Consider the following 18,647-nt stretch of genomic DNA (forward strand, 5'->3'; position numbering starts at 1 on the left):
ACGCGTGCATTCGCATAACTTGCCATGTTACACGTCATTGTCACATGGCACTCGCAACAATGTTGTCTTTCTCGATTATATATTATTTGTAGCTTATGATGACAAGATGGGTGCTCTTTTGTGTAGCTCAATTTCTGCTTCTTTCTTTTAACAGCCACTTAAAGAACAGGCATTTATTTTTACTTGGTTCTGAATATATATATATATATATATATATATATATTTGTGTGTGTGTGTATGTGTATATATATATACATACATACATACACACACACACAAATATATATATATATATATATATATATATATATATATATATATATATATATATATATATATATATATATATATATATATATATATATATATATATATATATATATATATATATATTTGTGTGTGTGTGTGTATGTGTATTTGTGTATATATATATACATACATACATACACACACACATAAATATAAATAAATAAATATATATATATATATATATCTCTCTCGCTGTGCTTAAAAACTAAGAATACTATCATGTACATGAATGATGCTTCTGCTATCTTCTCTCAAATGCATGGCAAACTCTGGTCTGCCTGCTTAAAAATTGTAGGAAAGTGATGTGATGATAAAAAGAACTCGGTAGTTTTATTTAGCAGTGTAAAACAAAAATTGTAATCTGTCTTAAGTTTTAAACCATAGGCTGTTTTGGAATAGGGTGTTTTGTGCCATGCCTCCTCCTAGTGTTATCTGAGACTTAAAAAAAGCAGGTTGGCACGAATTAGTCTTTTTCTATTGATAAATAAAGCAATCAAGGTGGTATGCAGCAAGGAGCACGGGGTTTGTTTTTTTGGGCGAAGTACACGCTTTGCTTTCGGTAAAGGACCTTACGATAGCGCAAAGGGGTTGAAGGGAGTTCGAAATAACCCTCGATTATGAGAATTCTATATTTTTGGATAGGCCATGATTGTTTCTGAATCCTTGTTAGAAACGAGCGAACAAAGTTTTCAAAGCCTTTGTTTTCATGTTCTTAAAACATGAAAAGGCTATTTGCGTACCACAATTTTCAGGTTGCGGCCCAAAAGTTCTGAGAGCACTGCTGATAAAGAGTAATTTATCAGGGGTAACTAACCATATATATCACAGTTCTTAGGTGGCACTGCTGTTGTAATACAAATCATAAAGAATCCTCGAGGAAATCAAATCATGTAAGCCCGAGAATGCTATTTAACTTTTTGCTGCTACGAAAAAAGGCTAATGGAACTAAACTCCCTGTCATTAGTTTCACCAGCAACGAGAAAGAAAAACTAAGCGCTTTGTTTCACAACCATCGAGACTTACACACGGGTCACATGCATTTTCACTAGAACAAATGACTTGTACACATCAGCCACCAGACGGACGGGTGAGGAAGGGTGGGTTTCAAAATTTGGCTTCATATTCTTGTGGCCGCTGCAAAGGATAAAAATTACTTGGGTGCCTAAGTCAAATTTCAATAAAATAATTACTTGGGTAGTTAAAAAAAAAAAAAAAAAACCATACCATGAATGTGGCTGAGACCGATCTTCCCGCAAACCATCTGCCTTGCATAGCACGCTGGCAACTCACAGCGGCTGTCACACTTTCAAATCGTAGGTATACAAAACCAGTGCTGTTCCTGCACAAGTGGAAATATCAAAAATGTTATAACCATCATAGAAATAAAAATAAAATAAAACTAATGTCAAACATAAATCATGATAATTTTAAAGATTCACATCCCGATCTCAAAGCACTCTCAAGAAAACCCTATATGCTATGTGACCAAGCACATGAAAATAAATTCATCATTTAATTTAAATACCACAAGCTCTTTTCACGTTGCAGAAGCTCTCTGAATTTAAATACCATAAATTCATTGAGTTGTCTGGTTGGGTGGTTGACCCTCTCATTAGCCCAATTGGGTGGGGTAGGCAATTTACCAAAATGTAGCACTTGCAAAACACCATAATCACAATGCATAAAATAAATTTGTTCATTCTAGAGAAAAGAACTCACTTCTCCACATGTATATGCTTCACAGGGCCAAATTTGGAACATTCTTCTTGGACATCTTCTTTAATTTCCAAATCAAAATCAGGTTCCGTCTGAAATGCAAACACTAAAGTTCAGTAATACGAAAGAGAGGCATGTATCATGATAAACACTTGTCTAACCTCGGTGCTTGGATCAAACATGTTCTTTAACAATAAGCACTCGCTTGGCTCCACCACAGAAGTTGGAGTATGTTGTGCTGATGAGACAACTGCAGGACTCATAGATCGCCCATTAGCAAGCAGGCCAAAGGCATGTTGATTAGGAACTGCCCCATTGATGATAGGTACTCCTAGCGACTCGGCAATACTGAAAAGACAATGAACAATTCAGGTCATGAATAAGAAAAAGAAAAACATAAACAACTGGTCTAGTCATGAAGATTGACCTCGAGGCAGCTCCAGTGCGATCCAGTTTCTGCATGAGGATTGCTCTGGAACGAGCATTTAATGACTGCAAGAAAACAAAATAAGCAACTATCACATATGAATTTTTAAAGGAACTCTCATGTTCGGCAGCATAACAGCCATCATCCATCATGTTATTTTGCAAGCTCCCTAATAATATTTGTGCCTAACTTCCAAAAAATTTACAAGCCAGCTTATTTAGCAAACAGGATCGATTCACAACACATCAACCTGACTACCTGAGGTGGCATGCTGGAATATATGTATGGACTCATGAACAACCATGGACAGTTCGTATAACCTGTTGAACAGCCTAACATACAGCGACAAACATGACTAGTTATATCGCAGCTCTAATAGGACCTGATTGCTAGATAAGTAATTGAAGTTATTTGAGGATGCTTTTCAAAAGAATTCTAATGCCAAAAATGGTGAACTGAACACATCGAATTCTAAAGCAAAAAATGCTTGGTTCACTGTTTTATATCTACAGGGTTGTAAAGGATAGCAAATGCAAAAAAATTCTCAATATCATTACCCAAGCATCATACTTCCAAATGTGTTTGGTTTTATATCTACAGGGTTGTAAAGGATAGCAAAAGCTTAAAAAAAACATCGTCAATGTGTCACTGTTTTTTTTTCGATAATTATCAATAGAGCTAAACTTGAGAATGTTATAAGCATTAGCAATTCAAAGCAAAAACAAAGAACACATTCAGCATACCAGACCACCACCATCCTCATCATCAAAGTCAGCAGCATTTGTCCCAGTATCCTGCACTCCAACATGATCTGTGACAGCTGAAACCTGTGAAAACATTTAGAGTTCATTTGTAACATATGATTGCTAAACAACTTTGGTCAATAAATCACTGGCAGATAAAAGACAATAGAATCTGCTACAAAACATTAAAAAAATGATCTCATGGAAAACTGAACCGATAAATGCTCAAAATAAGTAAATGGTTACCTTGATAATCCGACCAGCAATATCCAACTTCCCGTTCAAACTTTGGGCAGCCTTTGAATGCTCAAGCTGTGCAAACTGGGAAAGAAAAGATCATGTCAGCAAATGAAAAGCGAGATGACAACAGAACTAGCAGGCTATTTTACTTACTTGAACAAATCCATAACCTCTACAATGTCCTGATTCATCTAGCGGTAATTGCACAAGCTCCACAGCGCCAAAAGGTTCAAAGATCTTAAAAGAAAAGAATTACAAGACAAATTTTTACACAATGGCCTAACAAGTTACACACAAAATGCAAAAACTAAAAAAAATAAACAATAAAACCTAGGACATAAAATGACATTTCATTGTATGTAGAATGTAGAGCTAATTTAAGTTTAAATTAGAGGAAAAGAAATAAAGATATATTGACCCATTAAAGTAGAGACATAACACCACAGTTAAGACCATCATGAATGACCCGGAATAGATAAGCACAAAAAGAAATACAAGAGCTACAGTTGTAACCAACAAAATTCTTCCATGTTTAAAGAATTTAGGCAGCTCAGAAGGAGAGTATATTTCCAAGAACATGAAGAATACGACTGTCAACAAAAATAGAGATGGCAGAGGGGCAAGATCTCAAGTCTATCTTATATCTTCTTACTTGTACCACCTAGAATCCCAGCCAAGGTCAAATTTCAAGTTCCTTTCCAATTCTTCACCTATATTTTCTGCCAGTAGAAACCCTTTTCTCCTCACCTATCTTCTTTGCAATTTTCTATTTTGTTCTAATAACAAAATAGTTGCTCTTCATAAGTGGTTAACATCCAGTCAACTTTCTGATATGAACTAAGTAACAGAATTTAGGAGCCGAGCTGTCAGTTCAAGCATAGTACTTTATAAGATTGAAAATCCATAAAAAGCACAAAAGGGTAAAGAGTGATATGTAGATGCATTTTACTAGTTACTTTATTCTTATCCATATAGCATATGTAGATGCATTTTACTAGTTACTTTATTCTTTTTCTTTCTCCTTATAAGTGTTAAAGGGGTTGAAATATGTTGAACCAGCTAATTCTGACAGATATGTCAAAGTAGTTGATGCCACAAGATTCAAGGTTTTGAATTTAACTCAAGACAACATCTTCCTCCCAGTCTAGTGGATAATTCTTCCAGATTTCGAATGGAGCAGCTAATTAGATTAGTTTCTCCTTGTGACTATCAGTGCAGGTAGTCCAGTTCAGATCAGTATCCTTCTCTAAAATATACTCAAAGATCAGTGGAGATACATCACAAAATATCTCAAAGATCAGTGTTAAAGACTGGCGATTTGCACCTGACGAAGTTGCTCTTCTGTAATGTTATAATGCAGGTTTCCAACGTAAATCTTTCTTTCAGCAGCGCCTGCAATACCAGTACTTGAAGCAGTTGACTGAACAAGATTCTTTTCAGCTTCAGAAGGTTTGACCATGACAGGTTGACCAAGTAGAAGTTGCCCAGACAGTGCAATAGCCAGCGGTACCGACATCACATCATAAAACTCAATATAACTGCAATCAATCAACATGGAAGAATGTAAGTTCCAATATGCATCCCTAATAAAGCTAAAGAAATAACAAGAAGCCTGTACAGAAGATAGAAAAGTGAAACAATCAATCTACTGCAGAAACACACAGCAAAAAACAAACATACTTTTGTATAGACAATTCTTGCATATACAAAAGGATGAAATCAAAAGGAAGAAAGAACAATCTTCTGGGTGACATAATTTTATATATACAATTTTTGCAAATGAGCAAAGACCTTTTAGTGTTCTTCACATATACAAGCACCGGATGAAAATTAGTTACCAAACAAGCATATGCACCCAACAGAAACCACCCTTGGGCAGTACATACTAGCATCTGCTTCAGATCTACTAAGAGACCAAATAAGCAATTATCTTTCAATATTTGCTACAGTTTTAGAGACAGCCAAGGATTCTGAAATCTATTCTCCATTTGGAGATTCTCTCAAAAGTGTTCACAATTGTGCAGCTCATTGCATTTGTTTCATTCCCTATGGAAGCCTCTTTTCAAGGATAAACTACTACCCATATTTCTTCAGAGACACACTATTAAGAATGATGAAGAATAAAGACTCGAAAGACAACCACCAACAATTATCTTCAACATTATTGTAAGATGGCATACATAATAAATTTTTGACAATAGCCATTAGCTCTATCTGCAATATTCATCATTCTTGTTTTTAGTCCACAATAAATACCAACATTTTGGACAAGATGTGTTTATTTTTAACAGTTAAACACTTGTTTGTATTCACAATAAGTTTAATTAACAATTACACCCATACCCTTTTTGTCAATTAATGCAGAAAGTCATGAAGATCAAACTCGGTAGCTGACCATAAGGATGGTTAAACAATCAGCTGTAGAAGATGACTCGGCACTCTGATTTCGACATATATGAAATTTTTTTTCTTAACAGGACAATCAGTATAACAAATTCAAAGCAAATGAAAGTCGAAAGGAAAACTAAAATACCAGTGACCTCCAAAGTACAAATGAAGGCACAAGCAAAACAAGAAAACTGACTGCAACATCTTTATAATTCATATTTATTCTACTAGCATGCAGATTGGTGATCTCCTGATGACAGAATATATAATTCATGCCTTTCGCTCTGATGGAAATTAAAAGGAAAGGCAAATCCAGTAAATAAGAATAGCAACGGTAACATATGCTTCACCTAGTACATCAAGAGGATGATAATGTGGAGTTTTCGAGACACATCAAGAAGATAGTGTCTGCTACATATTTGATTACACAGATTCCAGTGCTCAAAAAATAGAAATGGAGATATGGCAGTATAGAGATGCCATAAAAATACCTAAACTAAACAGGATTAGTGCACTGTAAAATCATTGATACAACACCCAGATATAAGATGAGCAATTTGTTCATTTAGAGCAGTCAACAGCCACTCCATGAGACCATAAGCAGCAGAATAAATTATAAGCATTCAATAAGAAAAAAAAATCCATAAACAATCTTCAAACTTAAAAATACATGAAATAAGGGCAGAAACTAAAACTACATTAGGAATTGAGTCATGGAAAAAGCATATATAGGTTGTTCCGTAAGCTCATGTCTAATCAAGAAGATAATCAGAATAGCAAACATGTTATATTTCCTCAAAGTCACATTCCTCCTATATCTGATTAGCATAATTGAACTTTATGTTAATTCATAAGGTACATGAAATCACACATATTTTGTGCGCATGAGAGAGAAATATATACCCGACTCCTTTCGACCTTCTTGAGTTCCGATCCATAATCAACCGAACATCCCTCACCTGGAAACTACAATACAATTGTTAAAGATGTGCCTTTATACTGAACAACTAGGATATTAACTTACATGACATTTTGGCATGCATATGACAATCTAAACCCATATTGAAGCAGTCAACTGCTTTCTCATTATCTAGCTCACCAAATAAAGTATGTTGAGCCATAAAAAGGTCAACATAATACGCTTCATTGAAGGCAAAGAAGCATTTACTGCAATAAGAAGCAAATGTATCTCAATAACATGCAACAACACCATTTTAAATGGTAAATTTTATGCCAGCAGCATTAGCATATGTCCTACCATATGTCCTACCATAGGAACTACTTAAGGTACCAAAAATACACAAGAGGATGTATATTACAATTGAAATACTATACCTTTCTTGTATACAATATGGAAAGTCAGAACACTTTATATCTGTTGGTTGCATGCTATACCAAAACATGCAGTAAAACCTAACAAATTGCAGAACAATCATCAACCTGTAGCTTCTCTTTAACAACTAAAAACAAAAGTGCTGATTCACTGACCTTTCCTACTTGCGAGAAGAATTCATAAATGTCTCTTTCAGTAGCTTTCAAAGGCATCTGCAACGTCAAAAAGTAAGAAAACTTAAAAGATGTCAAGGTGCATCCCAAGTAAGAAGATAGTTACAAACAAGAAGGCACAGGAGTCTGTCATGCCTTACTATGAAGCAAAAAAATAAAAGAGAGAGAAAGAGGGAGATAAATCAATTGGCAGACCTGATAAGCAAAAACAGTCCTCTGATCCCTTTCTGGATCAGCTTCAGGCTCTACATCTTTTTTGTCTTTAAACCTCCTACACATGAAAACAAAGATTAATAAGTCATTCCATAATTAAAATTCATGTTATTTTTTTCTCACTTTATGAAACACAACACAATAAGTAAATGAATCAAGAAAAATCATCGCGAGAGATAACATGCCAACAAAGCTTGTTTACGTTGTATCTAAAAAGAAGGTGATTTGTCACCCTTAACACCTAGATTTTGTAAATAACAATAGCAAACAAGAAGATGTTGCGTTAAAAAAAACAAAAAATCTGCTCTTTGTTTCTATTTAATTTCTCTAAGCATGAAAAGCTTCCTAACCTTTATCACAATTGTCCAGAAAGCACATCTTGAACAACAATGGAAGTGAGAAGATTCTGAGGATCAATGATGTAATTCCTGATTTAAAAATGGAGTTCGGCTTCATGTCTTAATAGCAAGCCAGAAGACTTTGATTTTCCAACAAAATCAATGGTCATATTGTAATTGTTTGCGACAAAACTGATTTAATATAAAATGATTACATTTGAGCCAAGGAAAGTAACGCTTAACTAGATTCATAATTTTTAAGAAACTTTTCATGTAAATTTGTCACAATTTTAGTGAAGTTATGAAAATGAAATAATATTAGGCGAGTATTATCTTTTAGTTTAGTCACTTGATTGTGTAATGGTTCTTATTTTTATTGAAGTTTAGTGAAGTTTTCCTTTTAATGGTTCTTATCTTTATTGTGTAATGGTTCTTATTTTAATGGTTCTTATCTTTTAGTGAAGTTTTCCTGTTTCTGGAACACACATTTTCAGGATACATGATTTACAGTAATCCATTAACAACAAAACTTAGAATATTGGCACTTACTGAATCAGCATTATAAATGATTTAAGAGGAAAATATGTTTGTACAAAAGCATGCAGGAGTCTTTGTGATTGCCACACATGGTTTGTATATTTGGCAACAGTTATCAAACAAGTATCCTCAACTAGTGAAATCCACAGTAAGCCATCTCTAGAAGACCCCTATTCACTAGCAAAACACACACACACATAAGGAACAATGGTTCGGAAGCATATATGCAATGTGGAGGAATGCATTTGACATTTCCTCATTCCTTTATTCAGCAAAACATCAAAAGGTTTAAGAAACACTTTAGTTTGTCCTTTTTTCTTTAAGGTTTCTAAAACAATGTGTCATATAAGAAAAGGTTTATATTTTGCAATGTGGAGGAATATATTTGGCTGTTTCCTCCATTCTAAAAACATCAAGATTTAAAAAACATTTCTGCTTGGATTTTTGTTTAAGGTTTCTGGAACAATGTTGAAGTGACATACAAGAAAGATTTATTCCTCTGCTTGCTAGAAGCCATGCAAACACAAATAATATGTTCTATCCCTTTTTCATCTCATATTTATACTGCTCTAGTTTAAGAATGAATATGCACTGAGTAAATTTTTTCTTCAACTTTATATCAACCCAAATCAATTTCGAACAAGAACATAGGTTGTCTTGCAGTGTAGACAATAACAAGCATCACAACAAAGTAAAGCTCCATTAAATAACTACACAAGATAAAATATAGAAACTGATTCATAAATTAACATGCAATTTTAGAAAAAGGTGATTAACCATTATTGATTAAGAAAACCTTAGTTCCCAACCAATCTTCTTTGTACTATTTTTCTTTCGAAAGTGGCAGTTCTTCTAGATGTAGATTTTCTTGAGAAAAATAAACATGAAGAATGTCTCCAACCAACGCACTAACTCCAACACGATAAGTTCCATGATGAACACAAAGGGAGAAGAAAAAGAAGAAAAAAGCAAAAAAGAAGGGACATAATATAATACCTGCTTTCTCTTTCCCTTATCTCTTTCTCAAGCTCTCGTTCTCTCCTTTCTCTGCTCTTCGCTCTCTCCATTTCCTTCTCTGCCTCCTTGTCCTGCTTTCGTGATCTGCTACTACTTCTTCTCTCCCTCTCCCGCTCCTTGTCGCGTTCTCTTTCCCTTTCCTTCTCTCTTTCCCTTCCCCTATCCCTCTCCCTCTCCTTATCTTTGTCCTTATGCTCCCTCTCTCGGCTGCGATGATCCCTATCCTTGTCCCGCTCCTTCTCCGATTCACGGCCGCTACGATGGTGGTCCTTCTCACGGCGCTCCGGCCGGTCCCTGTCTCCGCGGTCGCGCTTCTCGCCGTTCCGCTCCTCCGCTCTGGATCTCTTGGAGGCCCTGCCCTCGCCGTTCTCTCCGCGGTCCTTGTCTCGCTCGCCGTGGCGCCGAGATGCGGAACGGTCCTTCTCCTTGTGCATCTTGGGCTCCTCCACCGCCTTCTCTAAGTAGTCGTACTCATCGAAGTCCATGGCGCCGCCTTCCCCTTCCGTCCCCCACCCCTCCGTCGTTCTCCTTTCTCCCCAAGAAAGAGATTCTTGGGGAACCGTAAAACAAAACCCTAGAAAAGAACCGCCAGAGGAAAAGAAAAGAGAGGAGAGAGAGCGCCTCTTAATGAGCCAGCGGATTTGGATCGCGGCTGCGTGCTATTATATAAAGCTCTCTTTCTCCGCCACACCAAGAGAGAGATATTGATGAGCGGTTGAGATTAAATCCGTATCGTCTTTTAAGAGGCAAAAATGAAGCATGATCGATCACTGATTGCGTCCTGACCGTGTAAGTGTTCTCGAGCTCCCGCTCCTCGTCGTCAGCTGTGTACCGAATCGACCCAAATTTTGTATATATTATTTATCGAGAAAAAGTTTTTTTTTTTTTGTTTTTGTTTTTTCAGACACGAGACAAGAAAGATAACAATGACACAAGGCATGAACATACTAACTAAAATATGATTTAGTTGAACCCCCCATGTCGCAAACCAAAATATCATCTGTTGAATGAGAAAGACCACTTCCTTTCTTTCCCCTCCCCTCCCCCTCCTTACTAATTTTTAATCCATATAAATATCATCTATAACAAATAATTAAATAAAAGATATCAAAGTAATTATTTCATATAAATTACAAAATCAATCCAATTTTCACTCGGTTCATTTTTTATTTTTAAATAAAACCGATCTAATAAATGGACCGACCAATTATTATTGGTTCGATTTTGGTTTTCTTCGATTATCAAGCAATCGTATTATGATAAGAGATAAAATAACAGATTCAAACTACTAATACTAACAATTATCTTCTATATCTGCACAAACACCCTCCGATTTCAACATAAGAGTTTTAACTGTTTACAGCATCATCTCGTATAGCACAATGAAGCTTCCATCCCTGAATCTCTATTTCCTCCAGTATGCGAGGAGGAAAGCATTCATAGTATATAAGCACAACGTGAGCGAGCAGACATAACGCTGAAACATAGATGTTGTAGTTTAGAGAGAAGTGGATCTTATCGTACTTACAGCAGCAGAATGACAGACATACACATCAGCTTCACTGTGTTGTTATTCTGTTCAAACGAACACTCTGGTTTTTTGATGGAATCCTTTCTAGAGGAGCAATCAACTGCGGCATTGTCATGCCGCCAGAAACTATAATCTCTGTGGCATAGGAAACATCAGAGAGAACATTAGGAAAGAATACGATGGTGTCATTACTTGCACATTTATGTTTAGCAGAAAAATACATGTACATTGTGTTTGCTTTGCATATTTGTTTCTACAACTTACAAGTCGGAAAACCAACGAGAAACATGTTAAAATCATGAGATGACATGCTCGGTGCCTAAATTTCAAAATTTTATTTTCTCATTAGTGTCACGTGAACTCATAACCTGAGCGATTAGGTGCTCTCTTCCAGTGTTCTTGAAAGTGACCAAAAATTCGTTTTTGCTTTCAGAAAAAAAAATTAGCTATTTCTTAACTTAAAAGCACACAAAACAGAAACAATGCCAAGTAAAGCCTATGTTAGTTTCACAAGATTAGAACCAAGATTAGGAAATAAGCAAAGCCTTGCTCTACAAGTATGAATACAGAATGACAAATGTTTACAGGAAGCACAAAGGAACTCATTCATAGGATGGGAATGTAAAGAGATGCACGTACTAGGAAAAAGAAAATTATGAATCTGAACCCAACCCACTTAATAGACATGTCAAAAAATTACCCAAAACTCCACCCATTTGATATGTAACCTAACCAGGTCAAATCAGATAAAGAATGAGATGATTAATCTGCCTTTGGTATAATCTGATCAGCTTAAACAACCAGAATATGGCATGTAGAAGATGACCACTTAACACGGTAAGACATTATAAAACCACTGAGGACAATACAAACTGTTTTCATGTATCGACCTAAATATTGATTGGATTGTTTTTAGTTAGTTAGGTCCATTTCCTAATCTAGAATCCAACCAATTTATTAATCAGGTCAACTTTGTTCATCTGTTTCTCACCCATACTAGCCAACTTATATAAGCCCAACCTTAACCCAAACTCATTCAAGTTCTACCACATTATCATCCAATTTCTTCCATGTTAAAATCTGATTTTACAATTAAAACAACCCTTAATGAGTACAGGTAATGATATTAAAGGATGGAATGGGGGTAGTGGAATCAAGCAATTGCACGGGGCTTTTTTGTTCATTCTTCCGAAAAAAAAGGCCAGCTAACAGCATGTGGCACAGTTTTATGCTCATTGCATGTTTTTTTCACATCAAAGATATAGATTAATGGCAATAATATAAAGAAAACATGTGCAAATAGAAAATCAAAACATAATGTGTGCATTAAGAAACATCAAAACATAATTTCTCCAGCTATATAAATGATAAATAAAAGAGACAAAGCTGCGATATATTGCTGACCAAAGAGGTGACAAAATTTAAAAAAAAAATCCAGAGACGTCAAGGAACCAGACCTATGCCTTCACGAACAGTCAGGTTGGGTCTAATAATTTCTTCAGATTTGACCAAGAATATATCACCAATATATAGATGGTTTGTTGGAACATAAACACTGCATAATTCTTCCTCACCGTTGTCACTCTGCAGTATAAAAATAATAGGATTATTGTAACAGTGCAAGAGATCCACGATTGGTCATGTCTTAATTTGATATCAAACATGATGGGATTAAAGCAAAGCATAATTTATATGTACTGCAAATTACACCATTGACATAAATTTTATGGTTTTAGCTAGGAAATCAGGAAGCAAATAAGATGGCTAATTGGCTTGATAACCAGGCCAGAATTAGAGGGGTGGCCCAGTCTTCGTATAAAGATACCCCAAGAAATTTCCTTAAATTTCTTACTGATGATGTTTCTATTGTCTTTTCACTGTTGGAGATAAATTGTATAATTATGTTTTATCTTCTAAAAATAGCAAAAACAAGTCAAATTGCAACTTATTATAGATCAAGAGCTACTTACCCAATGACTCGCAATTTATTCTAGATCAAGAAACTATTGCACAAGCCAACTAGCTAAGATCACATTGATAGGTAACAAGTGCAACTTATAATGTTAAGTACCTGAAAGACCACTGATGATGTAATAAAACCAAATGCATACTCGCCAATACGTGGATGACGGATAATTGCAACCTCTTTAAAAGCTGTGGTATTTTGGTCTGTGAAAAAAAGAAGCAAGCTGAGCCAAAGCAATGTATATTGAGAACAAAGGAGTAACAGTTTGCAGGTATCAACACAATCTAACTAAATTGAGAATGGCAAACACTTGGTTGCATCACCCCAGATAAAGAAACAGATGACAGATTAACTGAACACATCATATGTAACAAAGCAAAATATACCAAACAGCACAAGCCGAATAAAGAAAGCATAAGGTAACAGCTGCTACTTTGCCTTCTTAATAATGGGAGAAAAAATTTACAAACATTTTCTTTTAAGCAGCTATAGCTAACCATGTAACAAGAACAAAACAAGATATTTATTAGCATATCATATAGGAGGCTTATAAATTCTGCATCAGTTAAGAATAATTGGTTTGAGAAGAACAAAGTGACATCAATTTGTAGCAGACATATTCCTGTTCAAGCAGTGTTATAGTACACTCAAAATTTGGGTTTTTTGACATTGCTATCTGGTTATCAATCAGACAGTCTGATCATGTCCGCAACAGGAGTATAGAATCAGATTTTTATTTTACATCCAACATGACTTGGATATGTTAGAATTGGGCCTTATCCTATATAATGACAGGCCTGCGTCCTGATGACCTTGCCAACAGCACTGTTTTAACTTTTGGCACTCTTACATCATATAGGCTTGTTCCAATGTATTTTTAAGGTCCATGTTTTAATTCTATAATATACAAGACATGTCGAAGCCACACCAGAAACAAACATAGTTTTAACTCCATGCTAAATGTAACAAGGCAAGGTCAATTCTTTACAAAATCAATAATGACAGGTAAATTGGTAATAAACCATGTCCTAAAAGCAAGATGTAAATAATTTGAACACTAAAAAATAACCATTCATGATGATAATAAGTGCTACCTATTCTATAATGAAAGTAGATAATGAACAAACAACAGTTATTAATTGCATGTTATAACATCTTCCTAAAAGAAAGTACAACATGGCCAACATTCAAACAATCATGGTTTAGTCATGTAGAGAAATGCTACCAGGAGAAATGGCAGTGCTGATTTGCTTTGATGCTGAGTAAATGTGCCTCACAAATGGCATTCTTTTTATAAACCACTCCCCCACCCAGAAAACAGTTGCACCCAACCATGATGAAACAAAAGTTCCAATGAGAAATACAAATACCAAAGATGTCAAGAATCCAAGGCCTGCAATTTCAATAAAGAAAAGATAAATTCATGAAAATAGAATTTTAAAAAGAAGTCTTGGGTTAAAAAATAACAACATTCAGTAACAACTGTAACAATGGACAAAGTTAGACCTTAGAAAGCCAACAATTCTTGAAGCTTTGAAGATTTAATATAAAAACAACATAGAAAGGCATGAACTAATGCTTTCTGGCACTAATGCTACATAGAACTAATATGAAATGAGGAAAAATCTCACTGTGTGTACTTTTTAAATGCTATTAGAATATAGGAAAAGTTGGTCCTTTTCTAATAACAATATAGAAAGCCCTGCTCCTGAACTTGCTCATTATGAATATAAAAGATTATCTATTCATTCAATTCTGATACTTGGCACTATCAACCAAGTAATCACTCCAAGATAAACAGACATATAAACTCTTCATTCTTTACTGCCCAAGGCAGTGTAGGTCAAAAAGAATGGATAAAATGAAGGAAAAGAGAGTCTCTTAGCATAATCCATCACAAAATACTAATCGCTAAAAGTCTTGAGTGATCAAACTTTCATGTTACCTTAAAGATTTCAGTTTTCCTAAGCTTAATTCTCTTTTGAACTAAAACAGATACCGAATTCTCTAGTAAGTAGCTGATTTTTTATTACTGGAATCCATGTTCTGATTATGTCATTCATCTATATATCATACTTTCTGGAGACTTTTATACAACCAACAAGGGCCACAATCAATTACAAATTACAGATCTGTGCCAACTTGACAATAATTCCCAAAAAGTAACTAAAAAGATGAGACTTCCTTAATTATGAGATAACCTCATTGGCTCATTCACAGCCGTAAACAAGCAAAAATATGCCAAAAGCTTACCAAAGATATCAAATCCAAGCTTGTTGTACAGTGGACTGAAGAAACCATCAACAAACTGAATGAACCACCATGTAATGTAAAATGTGACAGCAACTGGGAAAAGAACTACACTGCAAGATAGATGAAAAGGGTTAGAGAAAAGATTGAGGCATTCAAGCACACAGAGAAAAATATGAAGAAATGTACCATCCAGTCAAAAATTTTTTTGACGCCCAGCTATGAAGAACAGCACAGCAAGCCTGGGTAACAGCGACAATAAATTTGTGAGAAAATTTAATATAGAACATTAGCTCCACTCTTATCACCTTAGCAGCAAAACCATATCATAATGGAACATTTTGACCTAACACACATGAAAGACATGATAACACGGCTAGGAGAAACTTATAGTTGAAAGTTGAAACTGTGGATAAGGTACATATCAAGTATCCTAGACATCCTCCGTTTCAAACACATGAGAAAGAATAAAGCAACAAAAAAGGCTTTATCATGCTCATAAAACAAAATGAAGCAAGTGGATCATTATTCAAGAATATGAAGCTTCCACCAATATTCCATCTTCTCCTTACATATGTTATGGGAACTCCATGGTAATATTATATTGCAACTTTCATCAACTTAGAATTCTTGCCTCGATGCTTGATCACTATACAAATAACAATCATCAGAATACAAGTATGGTCCACTGTCATCATCATAATGAATGTCCTGTAAAAAGGTTATCATATCATACTGTGAACAGACATTTGCAAGCCTTTTTTACATATAATGACCTTATTGTGCCTTAAGATATCATCAAGTTGCTGCATAGTGTTCTCAAGCTCCAATATGATTAGCATAGAGTTCCAAAATCACCATCACCATTCTGATGTTTAAGGGAACTTCTGGCACAATTCTCGTAGACTTCCATGTAATTTGATGCCACTTGAAAAGTGTACATACAATATCACCACTTGCACTTAAAATGACTGCTCCGGAATACTATTTCAGATTCCAGATACCAAACCTTAACAATGGTGTCCAAGGGGAAGGCAGATTGTACAGTTAAGGTGAGCACTATGACAGATAAAGTTGAGATGGAACCGCAAGAACAAATTAATCTAAACATGAAAAACCTAATATGAGCTTCTGTATACGAAATTATTAAGCTTATAGAATGAAATGGTTGGAATAATGAAGAGCAGTGAATAGTTCATCAATAATACAGTTCATGAGAACAAGAAACTCAATTTGACACAATAAGACTTGCATCATATACAGTTCAAAACTCGCATCATATGCAGTGGAAACACAATAAGATAAGTAATATACATTAAGTCAAACTAAAAGGGAAAAACAATTTTACTAATTGATATAAGAAGATAATTAAAAAATAATGAGGATTAGAGATAATAGAAAAGAAATTATAAAGCATTGCACGGAAAGCGATGATGTTAAGAGTGTTGGATCATAACATAAGACTAAGAAAAAGAAACAAACATAAAATGAAAGATAAGCATAATAACCCTATCAAATAAGGAAAAACTGAGGACTGCATATCTTGAGACATTTTGTACAAACCACAAAGCATTTTTTAGAATAGGCAGATACCTGGTTATTCTTTAAGAAACTAAGCTGATATTTATCTCACCAAGAATTTTAATATGTGATTTTCACTCTGTAATAATTGATCCAATATATTGATGCTTGAGGCAATGCTGCCGGTATGTGCTTTCTAGATAAGCTAGAGTGGTCGAGTTCAAAAGAAGCAGTTGTGATTTGATCATCGCAAATAGCTACATATAGTTCAGATTTTTTCTTTGTCTATTTTTATTCTTCTTCACATCCCATTAATTGACAGTGCAATGTGATTCATTTTAGGTAAATGGAGTTGCTTTGTCACATTAATATGGTGAGTCCAATGGCAATATAATGAAATATGTGACTAGTTTGCTACCAAAACATATTTTTACGATTCATGGGAATTAACATGGATTGAACAAATTATATTCAACCTAAAGTGTGGCTCTCCACTTTGAGAGGTGTTCTATAATAGTCATAAATTGCCAATTCTTTCTTCCGCAGTCTTCCAGAACCTCCACTTCAATTTGATCTCAGTACATTGTGGATAAATATAATGTCATCTAAAGTTGTTCATTCATGTTTCCCTCTTCCAACCAAACAAGACAAAAGAACTTCATAACTGTGACATATATACTTGCAAACTACGTAACACAGAATTACTCTTCTGCAGATTCATTAATTGCATCTAAAAGATTCACATATTGCCCAAAATAGATTCGCCGCCCCCTTTGAAAATTCATGCCTATATATTATACTGAACAAAGTGCTAGATGGTCTCGAAGAAAAGGCTCACCGTGACCAAAGAATCAAACCAAAAGAATGCAGATTCAACGAAAACAACCCTTTTTTCTAGGGTATATCCCCCACCTTATCCATCTACTGCAAAAATTTCGAACCCTATTAAAGTATTCATCTCATCGTTTGTGGCCATGCCACACTAATGTATGCTCAAGTCATTGCAGATTGCCCAATCCGTTCACCGGAACGGCAAATAAGCTTGAAAGGAGAAGCGGTCAGGATCTGGACACGCAATTTCCACTAAGAATCTCCGAAACCGCAGCCGACGAACGAACAAAATGGAGAAAAGGGGCGGAATCACGAATCACGCCAAACGCGATCAGATCCGAGACAAACGCACCTTCCGAGTGGAAGAACCCGGCGAAGCGGGGGGCGATTTGGCGGGGTCTTCGGGATCGACCGCCTGGCTCAGAGGAATCGACGTGGACTCCTTCTCTTCCGCCATTTCCACCTTCTCCACCTCCGATCGCGACGCTCGAGTGCGACAACGAGACTTTTGCCTAACGCTTCACTGCGGGAGAAGGCCGCAACAAGTAGAATGGTTTGTTTCGGGATGGGAGTTATATAAGCTACCACAGCGCGGGCTACGGTGGGACGAAAAGACTGGATTAGCCTCGGGATTACATGTTGACTTGTTGCATGTCATCCTTCTCTCAACGTTGTCTTACTGTGGAGGTCGGCAACAATGTTTACTTGTAGAGTAAGAAAGTGCAATTATATTATATTATATTATATGTATATATATATATATATATTGTTTACTTATAGAATAAGAATAATAAAAAAAATCAACCATCATATTGAGACTCGATGTGTGATCAAATACTCGTATAGACAACAGTTGAACAGCCAAAATAATTGAAGATACCAATTAAGAACAACTAAAATACATTTATAAGCTTTTAATGATCTAACTCGAATGGAACTGCGAAGAAGAAGAAAAGAAAATAAGCTAAATATTACCGATAAAGATACCAATTCATGAAAGATACATGAGTTGACATGTTGCATTGTCAAGCTTTTGTCGTCTCCGGTTCAACGACCACCGACAGCTTTGCTCATCTTCTCGGTCGTCAGAGTTCCAGAACAAGAGCAGTCGCTT

The 18,647-nt window shown here is 35.5% G+C and overlaps 2 protein-coding genes across 2 annotated transcripts; both read right to left on the reverse strand.

Moving 5' to 3' along the window:
- Nucleotides 1–1,091: 1,091 nt before the first annotated feature.
- On the reverse strand, nucleotides 1,092–10,068 carry LOC135611975 (uncharacterized). The gene is made up of 13 exons (XM_065107651.1): nucleotides 9,414–10,068; nucleotides 7,525–7,600; nucleotides 7,312–7,368; nucleotides 6,727–6,782; nucleotides 4,760–4,973; nucleotides 3,589–3,672; nucleotides 3,442–3,516; nucleotides 3,196–3,279; nucleotides 2,453–2,517; nucleotides 2,187–2,373; nucleotides 2,029–2,117; nucleotides 1,534–1,648; nucleotides 1,092–1,443 (listed from the first exon to the last, which is right to left on the reverse strand). Exons 1-13 carry the CDS (start codon nucleotides 9,917–9,919, stop codon nucleotides 1,414–1,416), a joined length of 1,638 nt encoding a protein of 545 aa, XP_064963723.1. The 5' UTR covers nucleotides 9,920–10,068; the 3' UTR covers nucleotides 1,092–1,413.
- A 681-nt stretch (nucleotides 10,069–10,749) lies between these two features.
- On the reverse strand, nucleotides 10,750–18,066 carry LOC135611977 (protein LIKE COV 2-like). Its single transcript, XM_065107653.1, has 7 exons — nucleotides 17,886–18,066; nucleotides 15,371–15,423; nucleotides 15,185–15,294; nucleotides 14,157–14,324; nucleotides 13,037–13,134; nucleotides 12,423–12,549; nucleotides 10,750–11,100 (listed from the first exon to the last, which is right to left on the reverse strand). Exons 1-7 carry the CDS (start codon nucleotides 17,988–17,990, stop codon nucleotides 10,994–10,996), a joined length of 768 nt encoding a protein of 255 aa, XP_064963725.1. The 5' UTR covers nucleotides 17,991–18,066; the 3' UTR covers nucleotides 10,750–10,993.
- Nucleotides 18,067–18,647: the final 581 nt, after the last annotated feature.

The sequence above is a fragment of the Musa acuminata genome, chromosome BXJ2-5 (assembly GCF_036884655.1).
Source record: "Musa acuminata AAA Group cultivar baxijiao chromosome BXJ2-5, Cavendish_Baxijiao_AAA, whole genome shotgun sequence".
Classification (NCBI taxonomy): Eukaryota; Viridiplantae; Streptophyta; class Magnoliopsida; order Zingiberales; family Musaceae; genus Musa; species Musa acuminata.

Bases quoted from the DNA above. Each gene is read 5' to 3' on its own strand.
- LOC135611975 (XM_065107651.1), bottom strand. From the start codon at position 9,919: ATGGACTTCGATGAGTACGACTACTTAGAGAAGGCGGTGGAGGAGCCC. The intron at 6,783-7,311 runs GTCAGTGAATCA...TGTAGTTTCCAG, and splicing joins TCTTCTCGCAAGTAGGAAAG to GTGAGGGATGTTCGGTTGAT. The intron at 3,517-3,588 runs GTAAGTAAAATA...TTTCTTTCCCAG, and splicing joins GAGGTTATGGATTTGTTCAA to TTTGCACAGCTTGAGCATTC.
- LOC135611977 (XM_065107653.1), bottom strand. From the start codon at position 17,990: ATGGCGGAAGAGAAGGAGTCCACGTCGATTCCTCTGAGCCAGGCGGTC. The intron at 15,295-15,370 runs GTACATTTCTTC...TCTATCTTGCAG, and splicing joins AAAAAATTTTTGACTGGATG to TGTAGTTCTTTTCCCAGTTG. The intron at 11,101-12,422 runs GTCTGGTTCCTT...CCTATGCCACAG, and splicing joins GACTGTTCGTGAAGGCATAG to AGATTATAGTTTCTGGCGGC.